At 38.6% G+C, this 24,724-nt stretch overlaps 1 protein-coding gene across 1 annotated transcript in view; it reads right to left on the reverse strand.

The window, feature by feature from the left end:
- cacna1ha (calcium voltage-gated channel subunit alpha1 Ha) overlaps nt 1-24,724 on the reverse strand; it is a 59,793-nt gene that overhangs the window by 5,608 nt on the left and 29,461 nt on the right. Inside the window, exons 8-24 of the mRNA XM_088007663.1 lie at nt 23,179-23,334; nt 22,503-22,590; nt 22,108-22,391; nt 20,714-21,085; nt 16,236-16,339; nt 14,277-14,400; nt 13,487-13,555; nt 13,165-13,349; nt 12,139-12,265; nt 11,571-11,696; nt 11,246-11,335; nt 10,729-10,921; nt 6,057-6,208; nt 5,235-5,344; nt 4,241-4,374; nt 3,895-3,965; nt 3,272-3,350 (exon numbers count right to left, since the gene is read on the reverse strand). Coding sequence (XP_087863789.1) covers nt 3,272-3,350; nt 3,895-3,965; nt 4,241-4,374; nt 5,235-5,344; nt 6,057-6,208; nt 10,729-10,921; nt 11,246-11,335; nt 11,571-11,696; nt 12,139-12,265; nt 13,165-13,349; nt 13,487-13,555; nt 14,277-14,400; nt 16,236-16,339; nt 20,714-21,085; nt 22,108-22,391; nt 22,503-22,590; nt 23,179-23,334 — 2,464 coding nt within the window. The remainder of the gene's footprint in view (nt 1-3,271; nt 3,351-3,894; nt 3,966-4,240; nt 4,375-5,234; nt 5,345-6,056; nt 6,209-10,728; nt 10,922-11,245; nt 11,336-11,570; nt 11,697-12,138; nt 12,266-13,164; nt 13,350-13,486; nt 13,556-14,276; nt 14,401-16,235; nt 16,340-20,713; nt 21,086-22,107; nt 22,392-22,502; nt 22,591-23,178; nt 23,335-24,724) is intronic.

Below are 24,724 nucleotides of genomic sequence, written 5' to 3' on the forward strand. Positions count from 1 at the left end.
CAAGTGCTGGGCAGCAGAAAAAAAAAAAAAAAAAAAAAAAAAATGGCCGAGTGAGACATGGAAGGATTTTCCCACAGGGACAAAATATATGTGATTTTATTTTAAAAAAACCCAGACTTGTTGTTGTTTTACGTTATGCATAGCAAACCATCTGGTGCTTTAAAGGAACCAATCTTTGATCATTAGTGGATTTTGTTTTCAGGAACATTGATATATAATTGCCAATGTCCCATTTAGAAACTCTAATGATTTAGTTACATAAAAAAAAAAAAAAAAAAAAAGGAAGAGTACTCTGAAAAGAGAGCTTCTAGGCATGTGAACATGGCAGAGCAGTGAAAAATAATTATTTGCAGTGGACATGGAAATCTTTGAGCCAGTTCCGAGCGAACGCCCCGAGGAGCAATTGTGCAAAATTAAAACCCAAAAGATATCTTTAGCTGCTTTAAATTTGGGTATCACGAACAGGCAGCTGAGGAAGACCGAGGCTGTCCACCGTGTATGACGCATCTCTCTCTCTTTTTTTTTTTTTTTCCCATATCAGTTAACAAGAGAAAAGGGAGAGGATTTAACAATGTCACACTTCAGCTCAGAGGAACTGATTGAGGCAGTTTTGCATAATAGGAAAATGGAATCCGGCTTCACTCAGACAGTTCAGTTTTTTTTTGTTTTTTTTTTCCAATATAACCATTTGTGGTGTCTCGGGAAGAGATGGAAGACACCCAGAATGTCATTTTTAGATTTAATCAGTAATTTCTCTGGCAGAAAGAGAGACCCTCCCTTCCCTTTCCGTGTCTGACTCATATCCAGGCGGCATGAGGACAGCGTCAGAGATGGTGATTCATCTGGGTGTAGATCAAAAGAGATTATTAATTAGTTTTAGTTTTGAGGATCAAAACGAAATAGCTTTGGTATCTGGTGTGCTAAAAATAGCTTTGCTGGAGCGCTGAGCCATACATGCCAATACAAGCATGTAAACACCGAGTCGTTTCCCCTGTAGCGCCACCTCATCTGCACACCTGGTGTCAGAGACGAGACTCCTCAACATCCACAGGTAATACTCCGCCTTTCACTAGTTATTGGCATTTAGGCTGTTCTGGGCTTCAATGGCTGCAACTTTCCCCTGTAGTGGGTGAATAAAACACACTGAACTTTTCCTTTATAGTAACTTTGCTCAAATAGCTGCAACAAGTTTTGATTTCATTTCCCTTTGTGAAGGTGCTAACAGGAAGTAGAACTCTCATATAGTAGAAAAAAACGTTTTTCCTGTTCGTTTACGAGCTACGACTAGTGTTACAGTGCAAGTAGCTGCAATAGGAAGCTTAATTTATTTTATTACTGAAGATGCGAGTACTCACACTGTTCTCTAAAGGGGTGATTATGAAAATAACCAATCAGAACCCATAATCCAAATATATATCAGAACCATCTACCACAAGTCTCTGACGGATTTTGAATTAATACGAGTTACAACAATATTTAATTTCCCCATCGGGATCAGTGCAGTCTTTTTGAATTTGAATTCCAAATATTTACTTGTTCTCCCCTGTTCACAAACTAGCACTAAAACTGTAGCACAACTAGCTGCAACAGGAGAGTAGAAAAACAAATGTAGAATTAGTCCATTAATGAATTCAGATGACTTTTTAATACCTGAAGGAGTTAAAAACAATGTCAATGGTCCTGTTAAACAAGAAGGCATTAAAGAATATCAACTTGTTTTCCTGTTTCCTAGAACAGGAAACAGGCACTCCACTTTACACTGCAGCAAAGTGGAGTAGCACACAGGGAGTCAGACAAGCAGCAGTGTAAAAACCTCTATTGATCGTTGTTAAAAAAAAACCAGTTTTTTATTAGAAATGCCACATTGTAATTTAATCTATCAACTGAGAATCTAGCTTTTGCAACTACGCATATTTCCCTCTGTAAGTATTTGTGACCTACACTGGTGCTGGCCCACTTGATAAAATTGCGTAAATAGCTTTAAAATACACTCAGTGTCACAGGGTCAACACAACCTGACATTGAATTTCGTTCAGTGTGTTGGTGGGAGTCTTCCACATTGTTACCACTGCAATTACTATACAAGAGGCATTTTTATAATCTAGACTTTTAAACTGATCAGAGTCTCTATCCATTACTTCCTGCTTACCTGGTGTAAAAAAACACGACAAAATGAGCGTCTCAAGCAAATACAGAAGGTATGTGTCGATCTTAATAAGGCAACAAAATTGAAATAATTGCAATATTTGAAGAGGGGAAAACCGAACTGTGAAAAACAAAGCTGAACTTGTCCTGCTACCACGCACAGTATTACAGGGTAGGTAAAAAAAAAAAAAAAAAAAAAAAAAAAGGAACAAATTCTTAATTACACTGTCAACTAAACAATGGATGGTATAATTGGGGTCATCAAGTCCCCATAAAAATTCACTTCAAGTCTTGCGTAAATTTCTTTAACAGGGGTGACAACAAAATACATCCAAGGTTTTTTGGCTCTACTTTATTTTTCACAGATCATTTCAACTTGGCTTCTCCTTGCTTGTCTTGTGCGCCATTTCCACGTTAAAAACTTAAAATTGAAAGAATTCCCACTTTTTAAACCTGTCTCTACCTCCATGTTCTCCATCTCAATGTTTCCAAAGCAAAAGATATTTTGTAGAAAAGTCAGAGGCATCCATACAAAACAAACAGCTTTTCTCAGCACTCTTGGCAATGTAAGAATCACAGTAAGCAGCAACAACAACAACAACAACAAAAAAAGAAAGCTGGATATTTTTCGCCTTATGAAAACACATTACTTTCCTCGGGCACATGCAGCAGGAGGTATAATGACATTTCCCAGAAAGCAAACGCTCTCATCAGCAAGTTGTTTCTGTTTCGTCTTCCCAGATGCCTGATGTGGCTAATCCTCTCGCAGAAAATGAGCTGGACGTTGCAGGCTCGTCAGGAGAGCGACGGGAAAATAAACATGATCATGCAAACGGTTTGTTCGCTCGGAGCAACCCCCCCCCGCCCCCTCTCATAAAAAATAAATAAATAAATAAATAAATAAATAAATAAATAAATCAGAGTGGCAGGGAGACAGATAGGGGTTACAGTGAGAAGCAACAAAAACGACTCAGGCAGGAAAATTCACTTTAAGCTGTGAGAGCGGGAACAATAAGTGAATCTCAAACCACTTTTCGCTGAAGCACGGAGTCTAGTGTGTGTGCTGCTTTTTTTTCTGGCTGACGTGCATGGTGTGTGTGTGAGTGTGTGTGTGTGTGTGACTGACCCAGTTTGCCGAAGAGTTCCACTCCCAGGGCAGCGTAGATGAAGAAGAGCAACATGAAGAGGAGACCAAGATTTCCCACCTGGAAGTGATACACATGTTAGACTCCCCTCCCCTCTACGCAAAGGAGCGCGGCAGTGTAAATATTGCTCGTTTGAAACTCCGGGGAATACAAGGATTTAGATTTATGTCAATGTTTTTTTGTTTGTTTTTTTGTTTTAACTTAGTGTGTCTGAAACATTTTTGACTTCATTTATGGCGAGACCACACTAGAAAAAAAAAAAAAAAAAGCGTCTTTCCAGAATATAAATTCTTTGCTGTTTGACATGTTTTGCAAATAGAGCAGCCAACACCTGCTCAAAATGGAGATTAAACAGACTCTGAATAAAGCTGCTCGCAGATACAAACACTGTGTTCTTGCAGCTCGTGATAAGAGAAATGCAATGTCCTTCTCCTCTCTCTCCCGTTATGCTAACAAACTGCAGAGTAAGAAGGAGCAAAAATGTGGAGACCTGGTTATAGAGCCTGTTTGAAAGACGGCGCCGTTTTCATTGTCAGTCTGCAAGATATGCAATTAAAACATGCTATGTTACAGTGGTTGAGCCCTAATAAGAGTCCTTGTTTACCTGCGGCAGTGCTTGCATGACAGTGTCCAGGAGAGCTCTCATTCCCTTTGCCATCTTCAGAAGTTTTAAGACTGCAGGAGACGCATAAAAAGGTTTAAAGTAGTTTTTTTTTTTTTTACAAGTTTTAGCCAGCTCTTTTTTGCAGAGCAATTTATAACGTCATAAAAATGTCCTATTCGTTATACAACACTAAAGAAATAGTTGTCCTGTCATATAGGATATGACTGAATTTCAGAGAGGAAATAATGAATTTTCAAAACATTTAAATTAATACGTAGATATAAAAAAAAAAAAAATACACAAGCTTGGTTATTTTGTTCGTGAGTGTGTGTGTGTGTTTGTTTACCTCGTGCAATGCGCAGTACTCTCATGATTCGGATGATGGTAGGATTTATTGGCAACGCAGCTTTCATTTTCAGCTCTTCCAGAGTGATTCCCATAATGGACAAGGCAACTATTCCAACATCCAGCTGATTCCACCTAAACACAAGTTCAAATTCATTTCAATGCCACCAAAAGACTAACAGTGAAGTCACAAAACGACTTGTCGCAAATGAAAACTGAAATCCTTACAAACAAAAGAGTGGAGGGAGCTTCCAGAGACATGTCCTAGCATATCATACAGCTAAAAACAAAAAAGCATTAAACTCCAGGAAAGTACTTGTTTCCAGCAAACTACAGCTTCAGTTCACCATGCAGGAATTTCCAAAAGATAAGCTCAGTCTTTGTCCTGGAAGGCCATCCCATCTTTGTGACACTGATGTTTGCTTCTGAATCCAAGCCTATGCATGAACTGTGCTACGTTTCTCATGTTCAAAACTAACTCCGGCGGCCTCTGTCAAAGAGAAAACCCTCCCCAGCCTGTAATCTTTGGTGCCTTCCTTCAGGTGGCGATGACCCCAAGTTGATAATGTCTGACATGAGAGGACAAACAAAGTAATTAACTGTACTTCCTTCAATATTTACAGAGCTAAAAGAAGAACAAGAGGATGGGAAACAGACCTAATATTAGTTCTGCCAGAGTGCTGATCGTAAACAGTGAGCCAGGCATTTAAATTAATGGGTAGACCACCCACTTATCTCTTCGGGGGAGAAAACAGGATATTTTAGCCCTTAGACAAGTTGGACACACTCACCGACCATGTTGAGTCTACGTTACTAAACCCAAAGCCAACAGACCATGTTAAAATACTGGGATAATATTATTTTTTCTAACTACCTGTCACACATGGCGGATGTGTGACAGGTAGTTACACATCCGCTTTCTAACAGGTAGTTAGAAAGTGCACGTGAACGTGCACGTGAAAGTGTTTCACATTTGCACTCGTGGTCCGTTGTACCTGTCTTTGAAGAACCGATGGAAGCCGAAGGCCACGAGTTTGAGCAGAGCCTCGATGACAAAGATAATGGTGAACACGTAGTTGCAGTACTTCAGAACCTCCTCCAGGTACTGCAGGAACACAGACACAAACATGAGAAGGACATCTCTCACGCACTGATCGGATATGGCTTTCACACATCATTAAGGATAGTAGATTTTAAAATGCAGGAACAACCTAAAGCGATTCGAACCCCAGAAAGATGCGGCTTTAAAATAATGCTTATTCAACCAGAGAGTTTATTCCAGTTGGGTAATAAGGTATTAATCTCTTAGAAGATAAAACAATGTAAGAGCGGTGCCATTTCAAAGATATGTTTTATTCAAATATCGCTTTGAAAATTTGAAAAATCTTTGATTATGAGATCCATGGACATTTCCTTGCTGTCGCTCTGATTTTTAGCCCCCTTCACAGATTTTCACTTAGATTAGGTGAGATGACTAGATTGTTAAAGAACCCCAGCTACCAGCTTCTATGGTACTTAAATACATTTACTTAGTATCTTAAAGGACAGTATTATAAGGAGCTTAGATATTACTGTTCAAGTTAACTATTTAGCTATGGCAAAAATGATAAAGAGAGTATGTTTTAAGAAAGTGAACATTCCTTTGAAATTACAATGAACAGATATTTATTAAAGCAGCCTGGGATTTTTGAAACATTTATTCTCTCTTTGAAAATAGAAAAAGAGCAATCGGGGTTTGGGGAACATTTAGTTATTTAAGATTTATCGAGATTTTGTTACTTAAAGCAAATATGCCACAGGGTAATCAGCCACGTTACCTGCGGCTGATTGTAGTGCTCGATGCTCATTGTGAAGACATTGATACAAATGATGAAGGTGATGAAGAGATCCAGGTAGTGGCTTGTGCACAGAGTGTGGATGGTCAGGCGCAGAGGAGAGTAGTCGGCGTAGTACGGTCTCTGCTTGGCCTCTGAAACACACAAACACACACACACAAACAGACAGACAAAGTGAGACACGGGTAAATATGAGCAACAGTTTTTGGTAACATTGCATGTACCAGTCATGTGCACAATGAGGCAATGATTGCTCTTTATTTAGGCTTTTTTTTTTTTTTCTATCACTGTTTGACCAAGATTGTATCCAAATGCTTCTTACTGTCAGAAAACACTCATGAAGAATATAAGATCCCAATTCCTGCGCACATGACTGGGTCCGTGGTGAGATGATAGGGCATGAGAGTACCAGGTGGGCTCATCATTTATTCATTCAGAAACCTGTTTCCTTTTGTTAATGGCACAGTACATATCTGTAAGAAAAGACTGTGAAGAAACCAACAGGCGATGCACACTTTACCCCAACTACTAAAAACAGTTCTACTAGTATAAAACTGATTAGTCGCGTTGGTTCCTTCATCCTTTTTTTGTTTGTTTCTTTGTTTTAGCCCTGCCTCGGGATGTTTTCACTAGTTTATACTGGATCCTTTCGTTACAGTCTTCTGTTTTCTACCTGTGTTGCTTGACCTGCAGGCCCCGTGTTATTCTCTGCAAGTTCTCATTGTTTTATTAAGGTACTGCATTTGACCACTTTCTATCTCTGAGCTTTGGTCCTCTTCAAACCTAAAACATGACAGAAGAATCCTGCAGTGAAGAGGGTTCAGTGATTCTTGAGAATAGGGACAAAATGGGTTTTAATTTTCCCATGGTTTTTTTTTAATTATTTCTCAACCTTATGTATGCAAATATGACAAATAATGTTTAGAAAATATGAAGATGCTAAGGTACAGGCTCCCAGTTGCGAATTTTAAAAAAAAAATTACATTTTTAATCGACCTGACCCAAAACTTTGTCATCACCATCTGACAAAAATAAATCTAAAATGATTTTTAAAATACCCCATTAGTGATATTTTTACTCAATTTACAGACAAATGCTTCTCAAGAAAAAAAATAAATATTATTTAAAACAAAAAACAAGAAAAAGTCCATCTGATGGAGTTGACAGTGCATGACGGAGTTGACACAGAACTGAAGGTGGTGACAAACTAGTGAGTAAAATGAAAAACTTGGTACATGTGAAGTAATGCAATTCATGTAAAATACATTAAAATGAATTAGTTACACAATTAAGTGAGATTTGACAACAATTTCACTGAAAGAGTCAGAAAAACTCTGACGGAGTTGACATCTGACGGAGTTGACGAAATGCCAAACTACCTCAATTTATATGATGTTATTCTGAAGGAGGCCATATTGTAGCTCGTCAGGTCCATGAAATCTTTACATTATACCAAAATTAAGCTTTTATTTCGCAAAATTTCATCAAAGTTTTGTAAATTGTCAGTTATGGAGTTGACACATCATGGTTGTGACAAACAACTTAGGAATAAAACAGAAGAAAAAACTAAAGAATAACTTAAGCTAACCGGAGCTAACTAGCCCTCCTAGCAAAGGAAGAGAAAAGACAACGTCATGGGGTCCTCAGCAGTTCTGGTGCCCCCCAATAATGCCTGATTTTTTTACATTCTTTTCATTTCTGACAGTGTTGACAAAAACTAAGGACAAATTTCAACGGAGTTGGAAAATATCTAAAAATTATTTTTAATTCAATTTATCGATACTTTTATAATTGTTTATATGACTACTTATACTTAATTGTCATAATATATAATTTTAGTATTTCTTTAATTGTTTTAAACTATAAGAATGTATTGAGTTCTGCTCCTGGACAAGGGCTTTTACAGGCATCATCCACCGACTACAATGTTTAAAATAAAAAAATATTCAGCAAAAAAAAGAAAAATATACATTGTTGTGCTCACATGACCCAGGGTAGTTTAGTTAGATATTTGATAAAAATATATTTTGTGTATATTTTATTCAAATTTCATGCTTTATCCATAGGACCTGTTTTGTCCCTATTCTCAAGAATCACTGGGTTATAAAAATTGACAGCAGAGGCGTCTGTAATTGTGCCACTGGTCGATTTTGTGGAAAGCAATTACTTCTTATGGGGATCCCCCCCTCCCGCACCGAATACATGTATTTTGAATTTAAGGTTAGATTTTTCAAAGTGAGATTATGCAGCTCTACTAAAAGGTGAAAGTATGGAATTATTATTATAGTATAATTATTATACTTTCAACAAGGACACTCTTCCAACAGGAAGAAAATCTCTGCATTGTACTCTACTAAAGCTACGACTGTGGATATCCATTCTGATGAACACAAAAGGAACCCACAGCCTGCTTCTGAATAGTGACCTTGTGTGCACTAAAAGAGATTGTATTCACCACATTAGCAAACTGCACTCACATATTGCATGCTAGTGTGTGATAGAGTAAAGATAAAGTAGTAGAAAGCTAACCCAGGTTATGTTCAACAGGACGCTTGTTAAAAGCAGAATTCTAAGCTTTTAATCAAGTTAGTGACGCAATCTTGATTGATTAAATATCTCACACTAATATCAATCATTTTAAACACGATATATATTTTCTAATTGTCCAGTGTGCTCAAGAATGCCAGTGACGGTGAACAAACACTGAAGCTTCTCTCGTCTCCAATAGCATCACTTCAAAAATAAAATCTCAGTCGGTCAAAACTATATTCTGCAGAATATGAGTTTGGACTGGCCAAATTCTGGTTTAAGAATATATTCTGAAACAGTTTAGCTCAAAACTGTTTTACAGACTGAGATGTCATAATAATAAAAAACATAAGACCCATCTTCCACTCACACCATAGTCTATTACATAAAGTGACTTACAAAAAAAAAAAAGTAAGGTAAAGAGCTGTAGTTTTTCACATTATGTCATGTTACAACCAGAAACTCCAACTTATTCAATTGGGATTTCACATGAAGGGCATTACTGGGAAGTGGAAGGAAAAGGATGTGTGGCTTTAAACTATTTTTCTTTTTCTTTTTTAACCGATTTGCATTTGTGTTCGGTCCCATTTAATCACGCTCCCTCAAATAAAAATCACTGTCTTCAGAAGTCATCTAATCTGTAAATTAATTTGATCTAAAAGTGATTAATTCTGTACATGTGTATGCACATGTACATGTATCTGTGAAAAGGGGAAAATAGTGGAACTACCACCTCTGATTCTTAAAAAAAAACACATGTGGATTCTGAACTGGGAAAATGATTAATTAAAAACCATGAACTATTAAACCTAACTTAGGTGGAGCTAAATACAGGGCATTCCTGAAGGAAACCTTGTTAGAGCTCAATAAAATACTTGAGTAGGGCACGTGTTCACTTTCTAGCAAGACAATGTCCCTAAATACACCCAGAACATCAATGTGGTGTATATATTCATCAGCTAAAACGACACAGAAAATTTGCCCAGACTTGAAAATTGCCAGACAGAGAGACTTACTGTCCTGACTTAATGAGCTTTAACCAAGAAGAATGGGTAAAAGTTTCTGATATGCAAGCAAGCAGAGACAAAACCAATAAGACTTTCAGATGTGACTGCATTGAACATTGACTCCACAAATGACTGACTCAGAGGGCTGAATAGAAATGCAAGCAAACGTTTCTGTTTTTATTTCTCCTCCACTTTGCAGTTATGCAGAATTTTGGTTGTAGCATGAAAGAATGATGAATAGCTTTGCAAGGCCATGACAACTGAATCAAATCTTTTTTTTTTTCTTTTTTTTTTCCCACTCATCTCGACTTAAAACCTTACTATGCACACAAAGATTGGTTGTTATAGTATTTTGGGTGCAGATTTGTGCTGATGTCTTAACTAGTTTCTATCCCATAAAGGCTGGAACAAAAATTTTACCAACAGCTCCATTACCCAAGATATTACCCAAATGATTAACAGGATTAGCAGCCAAAACGTCTGCTATGTTTCTGAGTCTGCCAGTCAAAGCCCGTTTGGAGGAAATATCTCTTTTCTACCAGAGTCAAGAGGCATCTCAGGGTCTTACACATGCATTGGGAGGGAGGGAAGGAAGAGATGTAGGAAATTCACAGACGAAAATTTTTACCGGATAAAAATTTTCCGGGATGCATGCGAAAATTGCAAATCAAATTAGGCTAAAATTATTATTATTATTATTATTATTATTAATCCAATTTGTGCAAGTGTCACTAAAGCTTATCAAGCATAACTGGTCATACGAATTAAGTGGAATTTGAGTGAAAGTTTGAAATTTCGTATTTTGCTAACGGTGATAATTTTGACTCACTGTCTTAGGTTTGGCATGCAGGATTAGGAAGGGACAGGATTGGCTGCAGTCATGCAGTTACATGCGTCAGACTGGCATAGCCCACAGCCTGCTGCAGTGATCAATCACATTTGGTGTGAGCTAGCCAGTCTTATAAGCTCTCCCTCATTCCAGCTGTTGTTTTTGCTAATCATTGCCCTATTTTTATCTTTTTTTATATATATATATATTTATTTTTTTTCTTTCAAGCTCTGAAAGCAGGCAGTGCTCAGAAAAATAGACTACCGACCAGCCCCTCCATTCTCCTTACTCCTGCGCTTTTTATCTATCATTTTGAGCCTCTTCTCCTCCCGTAAACGGGCCTCCTCCTCCTCCTGGTCCTGCCGGCACTTGTGGAAGTTTTCCACCACGACACCGACGAACATGTTGAGGACGAAGAAGCTGACGATGAGCAGGAAGGAGATGAAGTAGAGCAGCATCCAGGGGTTGTGGTTCCTCACAGGCTGAAGACAGGGAGAAATACAAACTCTTAAATTCAATTTTTTGAAAAAAAAAAAAAAAAAAAAAAAAAAAAAGCTGAAAAGATATTTGCAAATAATTCTAACGACTTCCTAAACATACATCCAGACGGTGATTTGAAGAGGAGTGGCAAAAGAAAATGAGTTGGATTAGCGCTCACCAACAACAGATCATTTCCCATTGGGATAAATGCTACACTCTAGTGCCTGGGTATTACAAAAAATTTGCTTATTTCTCGTCAGATGACTGTGACTCAAGTGAGGCTGAAGCAGGTCATTCAGTCCTGCGGATACAATGCAAATACTTGCCTGCTGATTCACCCCGACTGCATCTAGTCCATCATACATGATGTTGACCCAACCGTCCTTACACGACAGCACAAACAAAGACATCAAAGCCTGGAGACAGAAAGGTGGTTGTACTATAACAGACTTGCATTACCTTCATTTTGATGGTGCGCTTTTATATCAAAAGGAATTGAGAAGCCATATAGTGTTGTACAACAATAGACATTTATAGAAGAAGAAAAAAAACTCTGTTAGAAATAGTGCACAGTTTAAAAAAAAAAAAAGATGTGGCTTTTAATATTGTGCAAACTTCATATAATCACAGATTCGTTTGATTCATGCACACCTGAATCAAGTTGTCGAAATTGTACTTCCTTCGTATCCACTTGTAGTTGGCGAGTTCACAGTCTGACTTGTTTGTGACGTTTTTTGTGTCCAGACCTTCACAGTGGTAAAACTTCCCTTTGAACAGCTAGGAAAAAAAAAAAAGAAAATAAAATAAAAAATTAAAAAATTAAAAAAAAACAGGCAAAAAAAAAAAGTTATCCTCAGGGCTATTTGACTTTCATTAAGCTGTGACCTCAGGTGTGTTCAGCAAATAATGGCAGCAATAACATGATGTTTCAAAGTGCTTGTGAAACAAATTGGTCATGTTTTGTTTTCCCCAACACTTACTATAGTTGTGCATTTTCTTCCAAACTCACACCTTCGAAGAAGAAAAACACCAATATCTTCTTTTTGGATATTTTAGATGCTTTTCAATTGCCCATCGCTACGGTCACACGCGCACTGCTGAGCATTTGCACAACAATATGTAAAACAGCTCACGAGAGAGGCGCAGAAAGAGATGCATCCTATGTGAGGCAATTGATGTAGTGCGAGCTCGTGCGTCTGAGTAGTGGGACAGTAATCACCTGGACCCCCAAGATTCCAAACACAATGAAGAAGGCGCAGCAGATCAATACAATGTTCCCAATAGGTCTTAGAGAGGTGATGAGTGTCTCCACGACCAGCTTCAGTCCTGGGGCGCGACTGATCACCCTGGAACACACAGTCATGCACTCAGATATGGACAAGTTAAGTAGGCTTAACAGCAGTTCCTTTAAATTAATATTGAAGTGATAGAAATAGAATTAAAACGATGCAATGACCTGGTGGTGTGTAGACCCTAAGGATAGAAGTTAACGTCTTTTCAGCCGACATTCTTCTTTGGAAGAAGTCGATCAGTATTTCTTGACATGACAATATGTGCACACTCTGCCCTGTGAAAGTTCCTCAAATCTGCCAGGTTGTGAGGATGGAAATCACTTTTGCACAACCCTCTTCACGTGAGCATACAGACGTTCTGCCAGGTTTAGTTTTCTTTCAATGAAGACGCATATTATATTCATTTTATGATTGAGCTACTCTGGTGCTACAAAAAAAAAAAAGAAAGGAAAAAAAAAATTCTGTGCAACTCTGGCTTTCTATCAGACACCAAAAACTGTCAGTTTTGACACTGTATTTTACCATCTCACTCCCTTTGAGATGCAGTGTTGTTTTGGTGAGCCAAATACAGTTTTTGGACATCTTGGAGGATTTATTCAAAAGAAACTACTACTATCCTGAAATATGACAACTTCAGTGCTACAAACAGATACGGGACAAATGTTTTGTTCTCTTAGAAGCTACTGCAACCCATTTTTGTTTTGGATCTTTGATCAGTATTTTCTTTGTACACTTTGCCTGACTAATATGTTTGTACAATTTCATCCATTGCTAATTCTCTGCAAATTTGTGACTAAAGAATGTGAGTCATAGATTAGCATTGTTTGTTAGACTAATAGTTCATGGGGCCAGTCGTATTATTTATGCATTTTTTTGGACCTCAAAAAGGTTGGCATTTTAACAAGATCTTGAACACTTTTCACATTCTACGCACAAATACACACGCTGCGTACCTCAGAGGGCGAAGGGTGCGTAGAAGACGAAGGACTCTGAGAATCCCCAGGATCCTGTTGGTGCCGGTGTAGGCCAGAGAAACTAGAATGTCCACCAGAGACACAAAGACCAACACTCCATCCAAAACGTTCCAACTGGACTGAAGGTAGGTTTGATTCCCAAAGCAGAAACCAAGAGCGACGACCTGAGGGAACAGTTAAAGCAGCAGGAAGTTACTGCAGCACAATTTAAGCCCTCTGGGTTCCCCCCACCCCCCACCCACCATATTTGCTTGATATTAAAAAATATCAAGCAAATACAAGTGAAGATGCTGTTGTTTACCTTGATGGCCATCTCTGCTAGGAAGATCACAGTGAAAATATAGTTGGACACACTCAGAAATACTCGCTCCTAAATAGAAAAAAACAACAACAAAAAAAGTAACACAATGCTTAAACAAAGTATAGCTAAGTTAATCCCATTAACCAAAACAAGATGCTTGTAATGATGACACATTCTGCACTAAAAGCAGCAGGAGTTCCCTTTATATGTGTCAGCTTGTAAAAAAAAAGAAAAAAAGATTGCACATTTAGAAGACGTGCGATGTTTATAAGACTAAGGCTTCATTTTGCAGAGGGAGACACTTTCTCTCTTTCAGAGGGTATGAAATGTAACAAATTAGCTAAAACTGCTAATTCAAGGGTTTTATGAAAAAGATTATAAGAAGTTCTCTACTGATACATGCCATGCCTTTTTTTTTATGTAATCTGTTTTTTTTTTTCTTAGAAGTAACATCTACTGTGGCACCTTGATTTGTATATAAAGGACATACGCAACTTAACTTTTGCATTTTTTTTTTGATAGTGACATAAAAAGATGGACCTGAAAAAAAAAAAGTTTTACCTGAGTAACTTCACCCCTGCTCACAGATGTATTTGTCAGGTGGTAAAATAAAACCTAAATTTGAAATCAAAACAACTTCTTTTTTCGTTTTATATCTCAACTTGAATGTCTTTAAGTATGACAAAAGTGAGGCTAATAGAAAAGTGTGTGGAATTTATGGTCTGAGAAAGACAAGTGGACTGTGTGTGGACAAAAGTGATTATGTAAGCCATGTTTGTCCGTGACTCACCGTGCTGTGAGGCAGTATATCAGGCCTCTCCAGAGCGATAGTGATGCAGTTGAGGAAGATGAAAACCAGAACCACATGGTCGAACAATTTGTGAGTGATCACAGCTTGGCACCACACACGGACTCTAAACAGACACAGAGAGCGATATATAAAAATACCTGCTGCGGCTCTGAGCTATGAACCAAACGTTCAGAAGAATGACAACAGGAAACTTCACCTAAGCTGAACAAAAATTAGAAATGGAAACGACAAAGCCAACAACTATCTGAGAAAAATACAGATTATCAAAATTAACAGAGACATTGGCCAGTGACTGGAATCAGACGATCGTCTGGATCGACCTTGAAAAATAATCAGCTGCTCTGAAGCTGAAAAATGAAATGTTTTCTCTAATCATTTTACTAAAAGCTCGGCTTTTCAGGTATTTATTATTAACAAGTTCCTCTGTCAGGAGTTTACTATTGAGTTAAGGGAAGCACAAAAATTGAAGAAAAAAAGCGTCAAGCTGAGACTGGTTTGCCTCTTTTACGCCTATAACAGATTTTTTAGCAGATAACAGGAAGGTTAAAAGGTGTAAAGCAAAGTTTGCAACTTTTGTCTTCTAAGACATAGATAACAATTTTTGAAGAACAAACACAGCCTGCTGTTTCCGTAATGTCACTTTAAGTATGCTAATCAGAAATGTTATATTTCTAGAGTTAGAGGCATCTTGAAATTTAAAATGACTTCTCCGTCAAATGTTAACTGTATCCCTAAAATAAAAAAAAACCCTCCTGACAGTAAAGGTAGAAACACGTTCAGTGTGTTTCAGCTTCTTTTTTCCAAAACGGTTCTTAACAATGAATCAGAAATTACTCAAGTTGGTACCTGCAGGTCAAAGATTTATAAAAATGAATTATTGGAGATTTGCCACAAAAGCTCCGACTGGTGCTTTGCTTGCGCCAACGGATTCAGGTGGTCTTGAGGTTTAAAAATACATTTTCCATCATGGCATTTGTTAAACTCCTAACATGGCGCACGATTTCTACACCGGTACGAAGCGGAGAACAGTACCGCAGCTCAGCTTAAAGCAACATCTTCCTTTTTATGGTAACACTGTTCCAACCCAAATGCTTTCAACAAGTGATGACAATAAGCAAGCATTTTTGGTGTGGAAACAGTCATGTGCAGATCCTACAGCAGAGGCAGATATTCTTAGTTTATTAAGTGGGTCTTATTGTTCGGCTGTTGTTGCTACATAAAGGTCAGGGTGACACTTTATTTGAAGGGGTGTGCATAAGACTGACATGACTCTGTCATAAACATGACATAACACCTGTCATGAACATAAAGAAGTCTTTACATTCATGACAGGTGTTATGAAATGTCATTCGGTAAATAATGACACTTTTAATGCAAAGTTGCTCTAAAAGTTGCATTGAAAGTCCATTAAAAATGCCAACTTTGCATGATTTTGTAAATTATGATAATTTAATGGAAAGTTGGCATTTTTAATGGACTTTCAATTCGACTTTTAGTGCAACTTTGCATTAAAAGTGTCATTATTTACCAAATGACATTTCATGACAACTGTCAAACATTCACAAAGACTCTTTTATGTTCATGACAGGTGTTATGTCATGTTTTTGACAGTATCATGTCAGTCTTATGCACACCCCCTCAAATAAAGTGTTACCAAGGTCAGAATATATATGGTATGGAGAAATGCTTAGTACAACGCAATACATGATTTTAGTACAACAAATAATTATTATTATGTGGAAATAAGTAAATCATGTACATATGAACTGTAAGCTACAATCAAACCTCATCAACATTATCATTCCATTAGATCACAAAACTGGAACATGCCTCCATGAATTACACAATTATATTTCAATTATTGATACTTGGAAATAAGTTAGAGCTTGAAAAATGAATCAAATGTAACTTTGAAATCATGCAGTGTGTAGGTCTTACGGGCTCTCCGGTGCAAACAAATAAAGCGTCCAGCTCTCGTGCTCCTTACACCAGCGGGGCTTCATGTTGTGGAGCTCCCTCCTGACCCAGTAGCAGAAAGGACTCTGTAGCAATGAGAGGACACACACACACACACACACACACACACACACACACACACACACACACACACACACACACACACATATATATATATATATATAAATGTAATTGTCAGCAAGCCACCAGCATCTTTGTTATTGACTCTTGCATGCTGTAAACCACAGCTACAATCTCTATTAAACTGCAGTTCGCGTCATGATGGCAAACTGTAAAATTTTTACTACTACCACATTCGTTCAGTTTACTGCCCACTGTTAAATATTTTCATCTAATTCAGAAGGCAGCAAGCAAACTGCTTATTAAACGAGCTCCGTTAGCAGCACGGTGATTGAGCTCCAACAAAGGCTTTTATTGATTAATCTCCATTTTAGAGTATTGCGTGACAGCCCGATTGTTTTGTCAACACAACTTGAAGTGAAAGGAATCTGAAATTACAAACAGACAATCAGGAGGCGTTCTGCGTCTCGCCATGGAAGACTTCTATCCAATCACAGTTTTGTCTGAAGTTACAATAAATCAGCACAAACGGATCAAACATTTGTTTTCAGTCAATTTGTCTTGCATTTCTAAAATGAAAAATACATAGATTATGCTGTCATTTGCGATGTTTTGATTTAAAACTGTGGCGATACAGCTGAATGAGTTCTCTGGTGATGTGTGGATTCTGGATGGATTTTCTAAAAATGTAAACAGTTTCAAATAAAATCTCCGCATGTGGTCGAGCCACTGAAGAGACTGAATCGCTGTGCATAACTAACGGTGTGTCAAAAAAAACAAAAAAACTTGACTTTCGACTTGTTTGAGTAATCGACTGGCCCGGGTTTGACTATTCTGAAAAGTTCTCCTTGTTTGCGCCAAATGTTCATCTAACCTTTGCGTAATGTTCTTGAAATACTTTGGTTTTCCTCAGTCCACTGCAATTAATCTCAACACGATTCAGAGAGTCGTTCCAACTATCTAGTCCCAACGTAATCCAAAGATCAAGCAGAACTTTTTTCTTATGTGCTGTCCAACGACTTTTATTTGATCGGTCAGACTTTTAAAGGGGCAATCTTTAAGGTAGATTAGCAGAAATGTAACTCCAGCTTTATTTCCCTGGGACGTTTGATGGTTTTGTTTTGTTTTGTTTTTTCCACAGGTGCTGCTGCAGTGGAGGAAGCAACACCATTTTTCATCCTTGAAGCAAAGTGGACTTTAAGTGATGCTTTAAAGTCTGCTCCATAATAAAGTATTTGCTCTGTTTCTTGTAACTGTTTCTCTTGTAAGAGTTACAAGATAAACATTTGGTGAATTGATGGTTCCGAAAGCTTGAAAACGTCTACTGCATTAAATACAGATTTTAGAATTGGGATCAGGTCAAAACAAGCTCTCCTCAAACCTCCTGAGTGTCCAGTAAGTCAGATGAGGAGGAAGCTGGACAGACTGAAACGGTATAAGGCGGTAGGTTCCGCCTCGGATGACTGCAGCTGTGGGATGCATCAAAGATGGTCTGAGTACAGAGAGCTAATTGACCACTTTGTGGCACAGTGTGGGAACAATCTCATCTTGTACGTGAACAAAACACATGAGATAACTGTAGATTTCATGAGAAACAGGAATGAGTCATTCAGTATTTATTATGGAAAAGAAGTAGAGGCGATGAAAGAGTACAAATACAATGGTGTTCGTGGAAACAACAAGCTGGACTGGAGACGCCACGGTGAAGCCGTATTCAAGAAGGGACAGAGCAGATTGTACTGAAGGAAACTTAAGGAAACAGAAACTGCGAGTCTGCTGTGGAGAGAGAAATCTCTTGTGCAGTCAGCTGCTGGAGTAGCGGCATTAGACTAAGGGACTTTTAACAATCTGATTTAAAAAGTGGGCTCTGGAAGCCCCGAAGAAGATTGTACATAGATGGATACTTTACAGAAGGAAGGACATATTGGACCTCCGTGAGCATGCTCTTTACAAGACTGTTATACAACAACAGTGAAAATCCTAGAAAATCCTCCTGCTCCCGGCTTTCATTATCTACTCTTTGAAGAAATTAGGACAGTTTGGGTTACAACATTTATTCTGCCTTCACGAATATTACGGCATTTTTGAATTGAGTTGAATTTAACTGAAAAAGCTGCTTAATCATTTATAAGTATATTTAAAAGTATTTCCAACTAAATATGTCAACTCTACATATATTTCCATAACAGATTAATGTGTTACTCTTACTTCCTTTTTTTTTAACAGTGTGTAAGTTGTCTACATCACCAAAAACATATTTGATGGTATACATTTTTAAAACTGTGAAATGTAGGAATCCAGACTTGTACAATTCAATAAGGACTTTGCGTTAAGAACATGCTCACAAAAACAAACTGTTTTTTTTTTTCCCAAATGTTGCTATGAACTCTGAGTCCTGTGATACAAAGTAAAGTCAAATTAAAGACATAAAAAAAAAAAAAAAAACATTTAAGAAACAAACTCGTGTCTAGAGCTTGTTGCGGAGTGCCGCCGATGTTAGCCGGTCCACATTTACGTCTACAGGGGAACAATAAACATGTGTCTCCTTGCATAATAAGGTGGAGATAATTGGACCGTAACAGGTGGACTCCCAACTCAGCAAGTGCAGAAGCTCAGAGCAGAACTCATTAAAGTTTGCAGTAAAACAAACAGAAGAAAGCTTAGGTCCACAGCTTCTGTGCTTTAGGATTCTAATTAAAAACAGCCCAGAGTCAAGCCTCCCAGACTCTGCTTTTTGGGCACACAGGCACTTATGTGAGCATGTGTACCTCTGAGAGTGTCTTCCGTTTGTGTGTGTGTGTGTGTGCGTGCTCTAGTAAGCGTGCAGATTAAAAAAAAATAAACAAAAACAAAAATGAGTGAAGTCTCTGACACTGACGCTCGCCTAGAACATCCTGCTCACGTCTCACTTAGCGCATCTTATGCACAGATTAACACAATCCACACACAACCACACCCGTACATCATCTATACGCCGCCTGCAATAAGCTGCATTCAGTTCAGTGCGTACCCAGGGGGGAGAGGCCTTTTGTTTCGCTGGATTTCATAGCATTATGAACTCAATTTGGAGCCAATAATAAAAATAAAAAAAAACCCTGAGCAATGTCACAACACAGGTCACATGAAACCACCCAGGGAGTAAACAGAGCCTCAACACGCGAGCAGACCTGCACAAACGTTTTCGACCACTTTCAACCGAGTGAGAAAACAATTATCGCCCAAGTCAATCGATTAAAGCATGACAATTAGCGTCCCTGTAGACGTTGCGTCATAAACACACACACACACACACGCTCACACACACACACACACATTGCAGAGCGAATCAGAAGAGATCGAGAGAACAGGGTTAGAAGGCAAAAGAAAAGTGGAGAAGTGTGGGTGTGGTGAAAGAAAAAACAAGTCATTTGAACCGATGTAGATCTTACATTCAGGAAATTTCAGCCTGTGAAAAGAACAGCCTATAGCATTATATACTGATGCTACTCACCAGGACAAAACGCAGAGGGAGGTTCATGAAATATTGGCTTTTAGGTATAATCTATAGACTTGTAAAACCTGCAAGTCTTGTTCCTACTTTTTTTTTTAACCACAGTCTTTCAGGATTATTATTATTTGGGGTTACAGATTGATGCGAATACGCCGTAAAGTCCCGATCCATTCTATAATATTCACTTAGAGTTTAACTGGGTCACTCCAGCTCTCTAATTGCTTCCTTTATACTCCAGACTACAGGACATTTTCTCTTGAAATACATTTACGCACCTACTTGTCATACAACAACCAAATGTGCTAGAGATACACGATAGTTACAAGTAGTGCATAACTGTGAAATGCAGGTAAACGGTTCATTATTTTTAAAAGCTGTTACAAATAAAGAAGATTTTTTTTATTTTTTATGCCGTGACAAAACTAGAACAAATTTCACACTTTTAAAAGGCTTCATATGTTTGGAACTCCCAAATGAACAATGATGAAAGGCCAAATTGTAGACAAGGCCCAGCTGTCACACCACCAGTCTCACATGTGACTGTAGAAAACTTTAGTACTCAGAAGAGTCACTTAATTACATCTTTTGGATGACAAACCTAAACTATCCCCCCCCCTCCACCATCAGGAACTGTTGAATTTGATTTTCTGAAAACTTGACAATGTCAAACCTTTTCACGAGTGTTAGGTCTGTGTTCAGCTTGAGAGACAACATTAATCTCCTTTTGTTTTAACAAGAAAAAAATCAGATTTGGAAATGTGCACTTAACTGCAAACAAGTAAATAAAGGGTTGGGCCCAGAGGTAAGACCTTTCAAAACTGCTCAAATCTTACTGCTGATTTCCAAATATATACATTATTTCATAAGCAGGGGAGTCACGATAACTTACATCTTCGTCTAAGTCGTCCTCTGACGTGAAGTCGTCTTTGGGGTCCGAGTTTCCGTTTGGGTCGTATGTCGCAGTCCTCCCATTGCAGTCGCCATACTCTGCTATTATGGTAGGGCAGAGAGAAGACGCCTGCAGCGGTTCCAGGGACTCCGGCTTCACTCTGCTGTTTACCCCAGCTTCCTCTTGTTGATCTTGGCACTCTTCCTCCTCGCCGCCTTCTCCGGACAGCAAACTTTCCCTCTCTCCGCTGGTGTCTCGCCTTTTGAGGCTCGGCGCCCTCCCTAGACTGTTCCAGCTGGAGCGGCGGCTTCCCCATGAGCTGATGGAACCACGGAGAGGGAGAGGTGAGCGCCGTCCAGGGCTTGAGAGAGTCTGCGGGGGGTGAGGGGGGAAGAAAGGGCTCAGTATTTAGATCCGGTATTTTCTAAAATAAGATGCTTGACGATAGCGTCACAATCAAACCGTTCTAAAAACATTACAGGTAGAGTCGTTGTTGCAACTGTTTTAGGTTAAATGTCTTCTTTTTGTGCTTGATTGGATCACAAATACTTAAAACGTTTGGTTGAATATGTTTTCATTACACATTGAGACAATAATATTATTGTCAAGTGTACAGTGGAGAGGCATGATAAACCGGTGTATTTCTATCTCAGCTGTGATTTAACCTCAAAACAAAATTAAGAGTTTTCCCCAACAGTACCAAGCACCAGAAGTGTTAGGCCCCCACTGTTGTCACAAGTGGTCAGTCAGCTGTGAAGGAAAGCTAATTAAAAAAAAAAATCTAGTAGTTTTTTAGACTGCATTAGATGAAAGTCTGTGAGCGAGTCGAGTCTTGTGTTGACACACCGGACTGGATATATTGCTGAGATCCTGCAGTTCAATATTTATCGGTAAAAAAAAAAAAACAAAACACTACAGGTTCAGACTTTTTCTCCAAAATTGATCAAAACTCTCAAACATATTTTCAATAAACTACAGTGACTCCAGATGAAAAGTTATCCAAGAATAGCACATGTCTTCTTTTGTTAAAGTAAAAAACTAACATGTGCAGAAACAACGGAGGGAACTTAAATGATGGGAATTCGGTGTCTCTCATATGCTGTGGGGACCAATTTGCCGACATGGCTGATATGGTTCGTCTCCGCCCTTTCATGGTTGATGCCCTGTGCAGTCGCCAGGTCTCCATTTTAGTTACCCATCAGGGATATTTAGGGCTGGAAAACATCTAACCGCCACTATGAAAGCAGTGAATGGTGGAACATCTCGAGAGATCTTGCATGTTGGCTAAATGCCCAATTAAAATGTTAACTTTTCTTTTTTGTTGTGAACCTTTATGTTCCATTAAAATGATTTTATATCCCCGTAACATCAGTGAAAGCGTTGAAATTACTTACTAAGGAATGCTGGTCATAGGTTGCTGGGTCCATGGACGCCGAGCTTCCACGCCGAGACTCCGCGCGGCCGCTCCCCGTCTCAGAAACACCCAGTTCAGCTTCTCCATGCTGAGTTATCCCTTCTCTGTACATGAGATCCTCCTCTAAGATGGACTCGGGCCCTAAGGAGCTCTTCGGCGTTGGCATGGGAGTGGCGGCTGTGTGCATTATTATGGGAGGAGCCATAGTGCCACGAGGGTCAATGTGACCATTGGAGGTCATCATCAAAGAGTACATCTTAAGCTCTATGGATAAAGATTACTAGATTATTAGTCGAATACTTATTTCAAATCAATCAGCTTCAGGAAAATAAAGCGCCTGATGATTAGAATGTTTTGGAGTTTTATTTTATCTACCCGTGTCTCTGAGTTGTTCAACTTTGTCGTCCTCGTCAAAATTGTCGGATTTCTTTTCATCGTCTGACTCTGATCGGTTGGCATCACCCTATAAGACACAATTATGTACATAGAAAATGAAGCCATGTACGAGTTGCTGACTCGGATTTTTGATTTTTCACTATATTGTAGAAAAAGCCTGGGCCTATTGTCTTTTGACAGGAACAACAGTTGGTTTTATGTTTTTTTCTATCCAGTGTAAGAAACGGGGCCAAATAAGATTACCATTGTAGAAATCTACAAAAAATTAAATAAAATAAAATACAAAAAATAGCCACAAAATATGGAAGCAATGCTTTTTTTGGATTAACCCTGACACCACAACAAAGAAAAACAACAAACTCCAGACATGACAGAATGGAAAAGCACCAGATAAATGATAAATTATGCATCAGTTGCACCCTGAACATAATTTATATTATTGTAATCCATGTGTCGCCTAACAATAGACTAGACTATACAGTGAGGGTTATGCTATTTTTATCTCACTCCAGAACTTAATTTCCTGCATTTTAATGCAGGTCACGAGAAGTAGGGGCTAACCCACGGTGCTAATCTGTGCATTTTAGACAGTGATCAGTGAAATACAGTTCAGCCCATCAACACAGTCAGGAAAAAACAACAGAATCATTCTCACCTCAGCCTGGAAGCCTTCGACCAAGATGGCGACCAATAAATTGAAGAGCACATAATTGCCAAACGTCATGAGAGCAACGAAGTAGAGAGCCGCCCATGGAGAGGTAGAAGCCATGCCGTTGTACAGCACCACGTTCCAGTCCTCCTGGGTAAGGATCTGGAATGTGGATTAAAAAAAAAAAAAACACAGACAGAGATTTAGGGATGAAGACGGAGGGGAAGTGGAGGAGACGAGATGGATGACAGCAGAAATAAAAGAGGACAGAAGAAGGACGTGTAATTAAAAGGCAAGGAGTAGTGAGTTGAAGAATAAAAGCAGCACGAGCCGATATGTTAAACAGCACATGAATCGATTATATGCTTTATAAAGCCCAGTAACGAGCTACTTACATCGGAACAATAATCTAATTTAAGGAACCTATTGGACTGCAAGTCGCGACAAGCGGAAGCAGCCGGATGTAAACGTCTGCCTTTCTGTGCCTGCAGTTGGATAAACATGACTGAGTCCAAATCTGCACACGGCGTTCATGTAGGCTGGCTCTGCCTACTCGTTTACCACTCTGGGCTAAAAGGCAGAGTCCCTCTGTGCAGCTTCTGTGAACTACGATACGCATCTCTGCACAGATCTGTGTGGGTTTTTTTTTTTTTTTTCTGCTCGCACACCTTGATAACTATAGTAAAAGTGTACAAAGTACGAAGCGAGTGGAACTTTCTCAAATGACAGCTGGCGGTGGATAAAATGCCTCTTCAGCACCAAAGAGAGTCCACTGCAATGTGCCTTCCACCCTTCTGCTGACGCATCCCGTGCAGAAACAGAAAAATGGATCTGGAGCAATTGAACAATGTCTCCGCGGGGAGGTGGAGCAAAAAATAGAAATCATGTTGAGGGATAGATGCCGCGTGCAATTAGATACAGCTTTTGCATTTCAAAGCAGGCTTGGGGCAATTTCACATGCATATAAAGACCCTTTGGAGTTGTATTGACATGTGGGATGCCTAAGTAAAACAAAGGGTGGACACACGATGTTCCTACTGTGTTTCTTGTGTGTTTACTGTGCAAACACTCTGCTGCTTTATTTAGCTATTTCCAATTCTTTGAGATTAGGAAAAACTCACTGCAATGTTTGAGAATTATTTTAAAGAGCGATCAAGATAACTAGCCAATTGGGTAATGCATAACTAAAGATAGACATGTAAATGCCCTATAAAAAAAAATACATTTTTCCCCTCACTGACAATAAATCAGACTAAAGGTTTCTTGATTCGATCAGATCCAAAATTATTTTTATTTACCAGTAAAATGAGGAAAAATAACTTTTCATTAAATCATACTAACCAAGAAGCTACAAACACTTAGATTACAAATTGGTAAAGAAAGTTCAGATGTCCTTTTACACAAAGGGAGAACAAAAATTGTCAAGATAGGTAAAACTATCTTGACAAGGAAGATCTATCCTTGTCAAGATGGATCTTCACAAGGATCTATCTTGTGAAGATTCTGGCTGAAGCTGGTGTCATTATCCACAATGTTATGTTAAGAATGAAAT

This window comes from Poecilia mexicana, unplaced genomic scaffold (assembly GCF_051168715.1).
Source record: "Poecilia mexicana isolate PSO_F unplaced genomic scaffold, ASM5116871v1 scaffold_8, whole genome shotgun sequence".
Classification (NCBI taxonomy): Eukaryota; Metazoa; Chordata; class Actinopteri; order Cyprinodontiformes; family Poeciliidae; genus Poecilia; species Poecilia mexicana.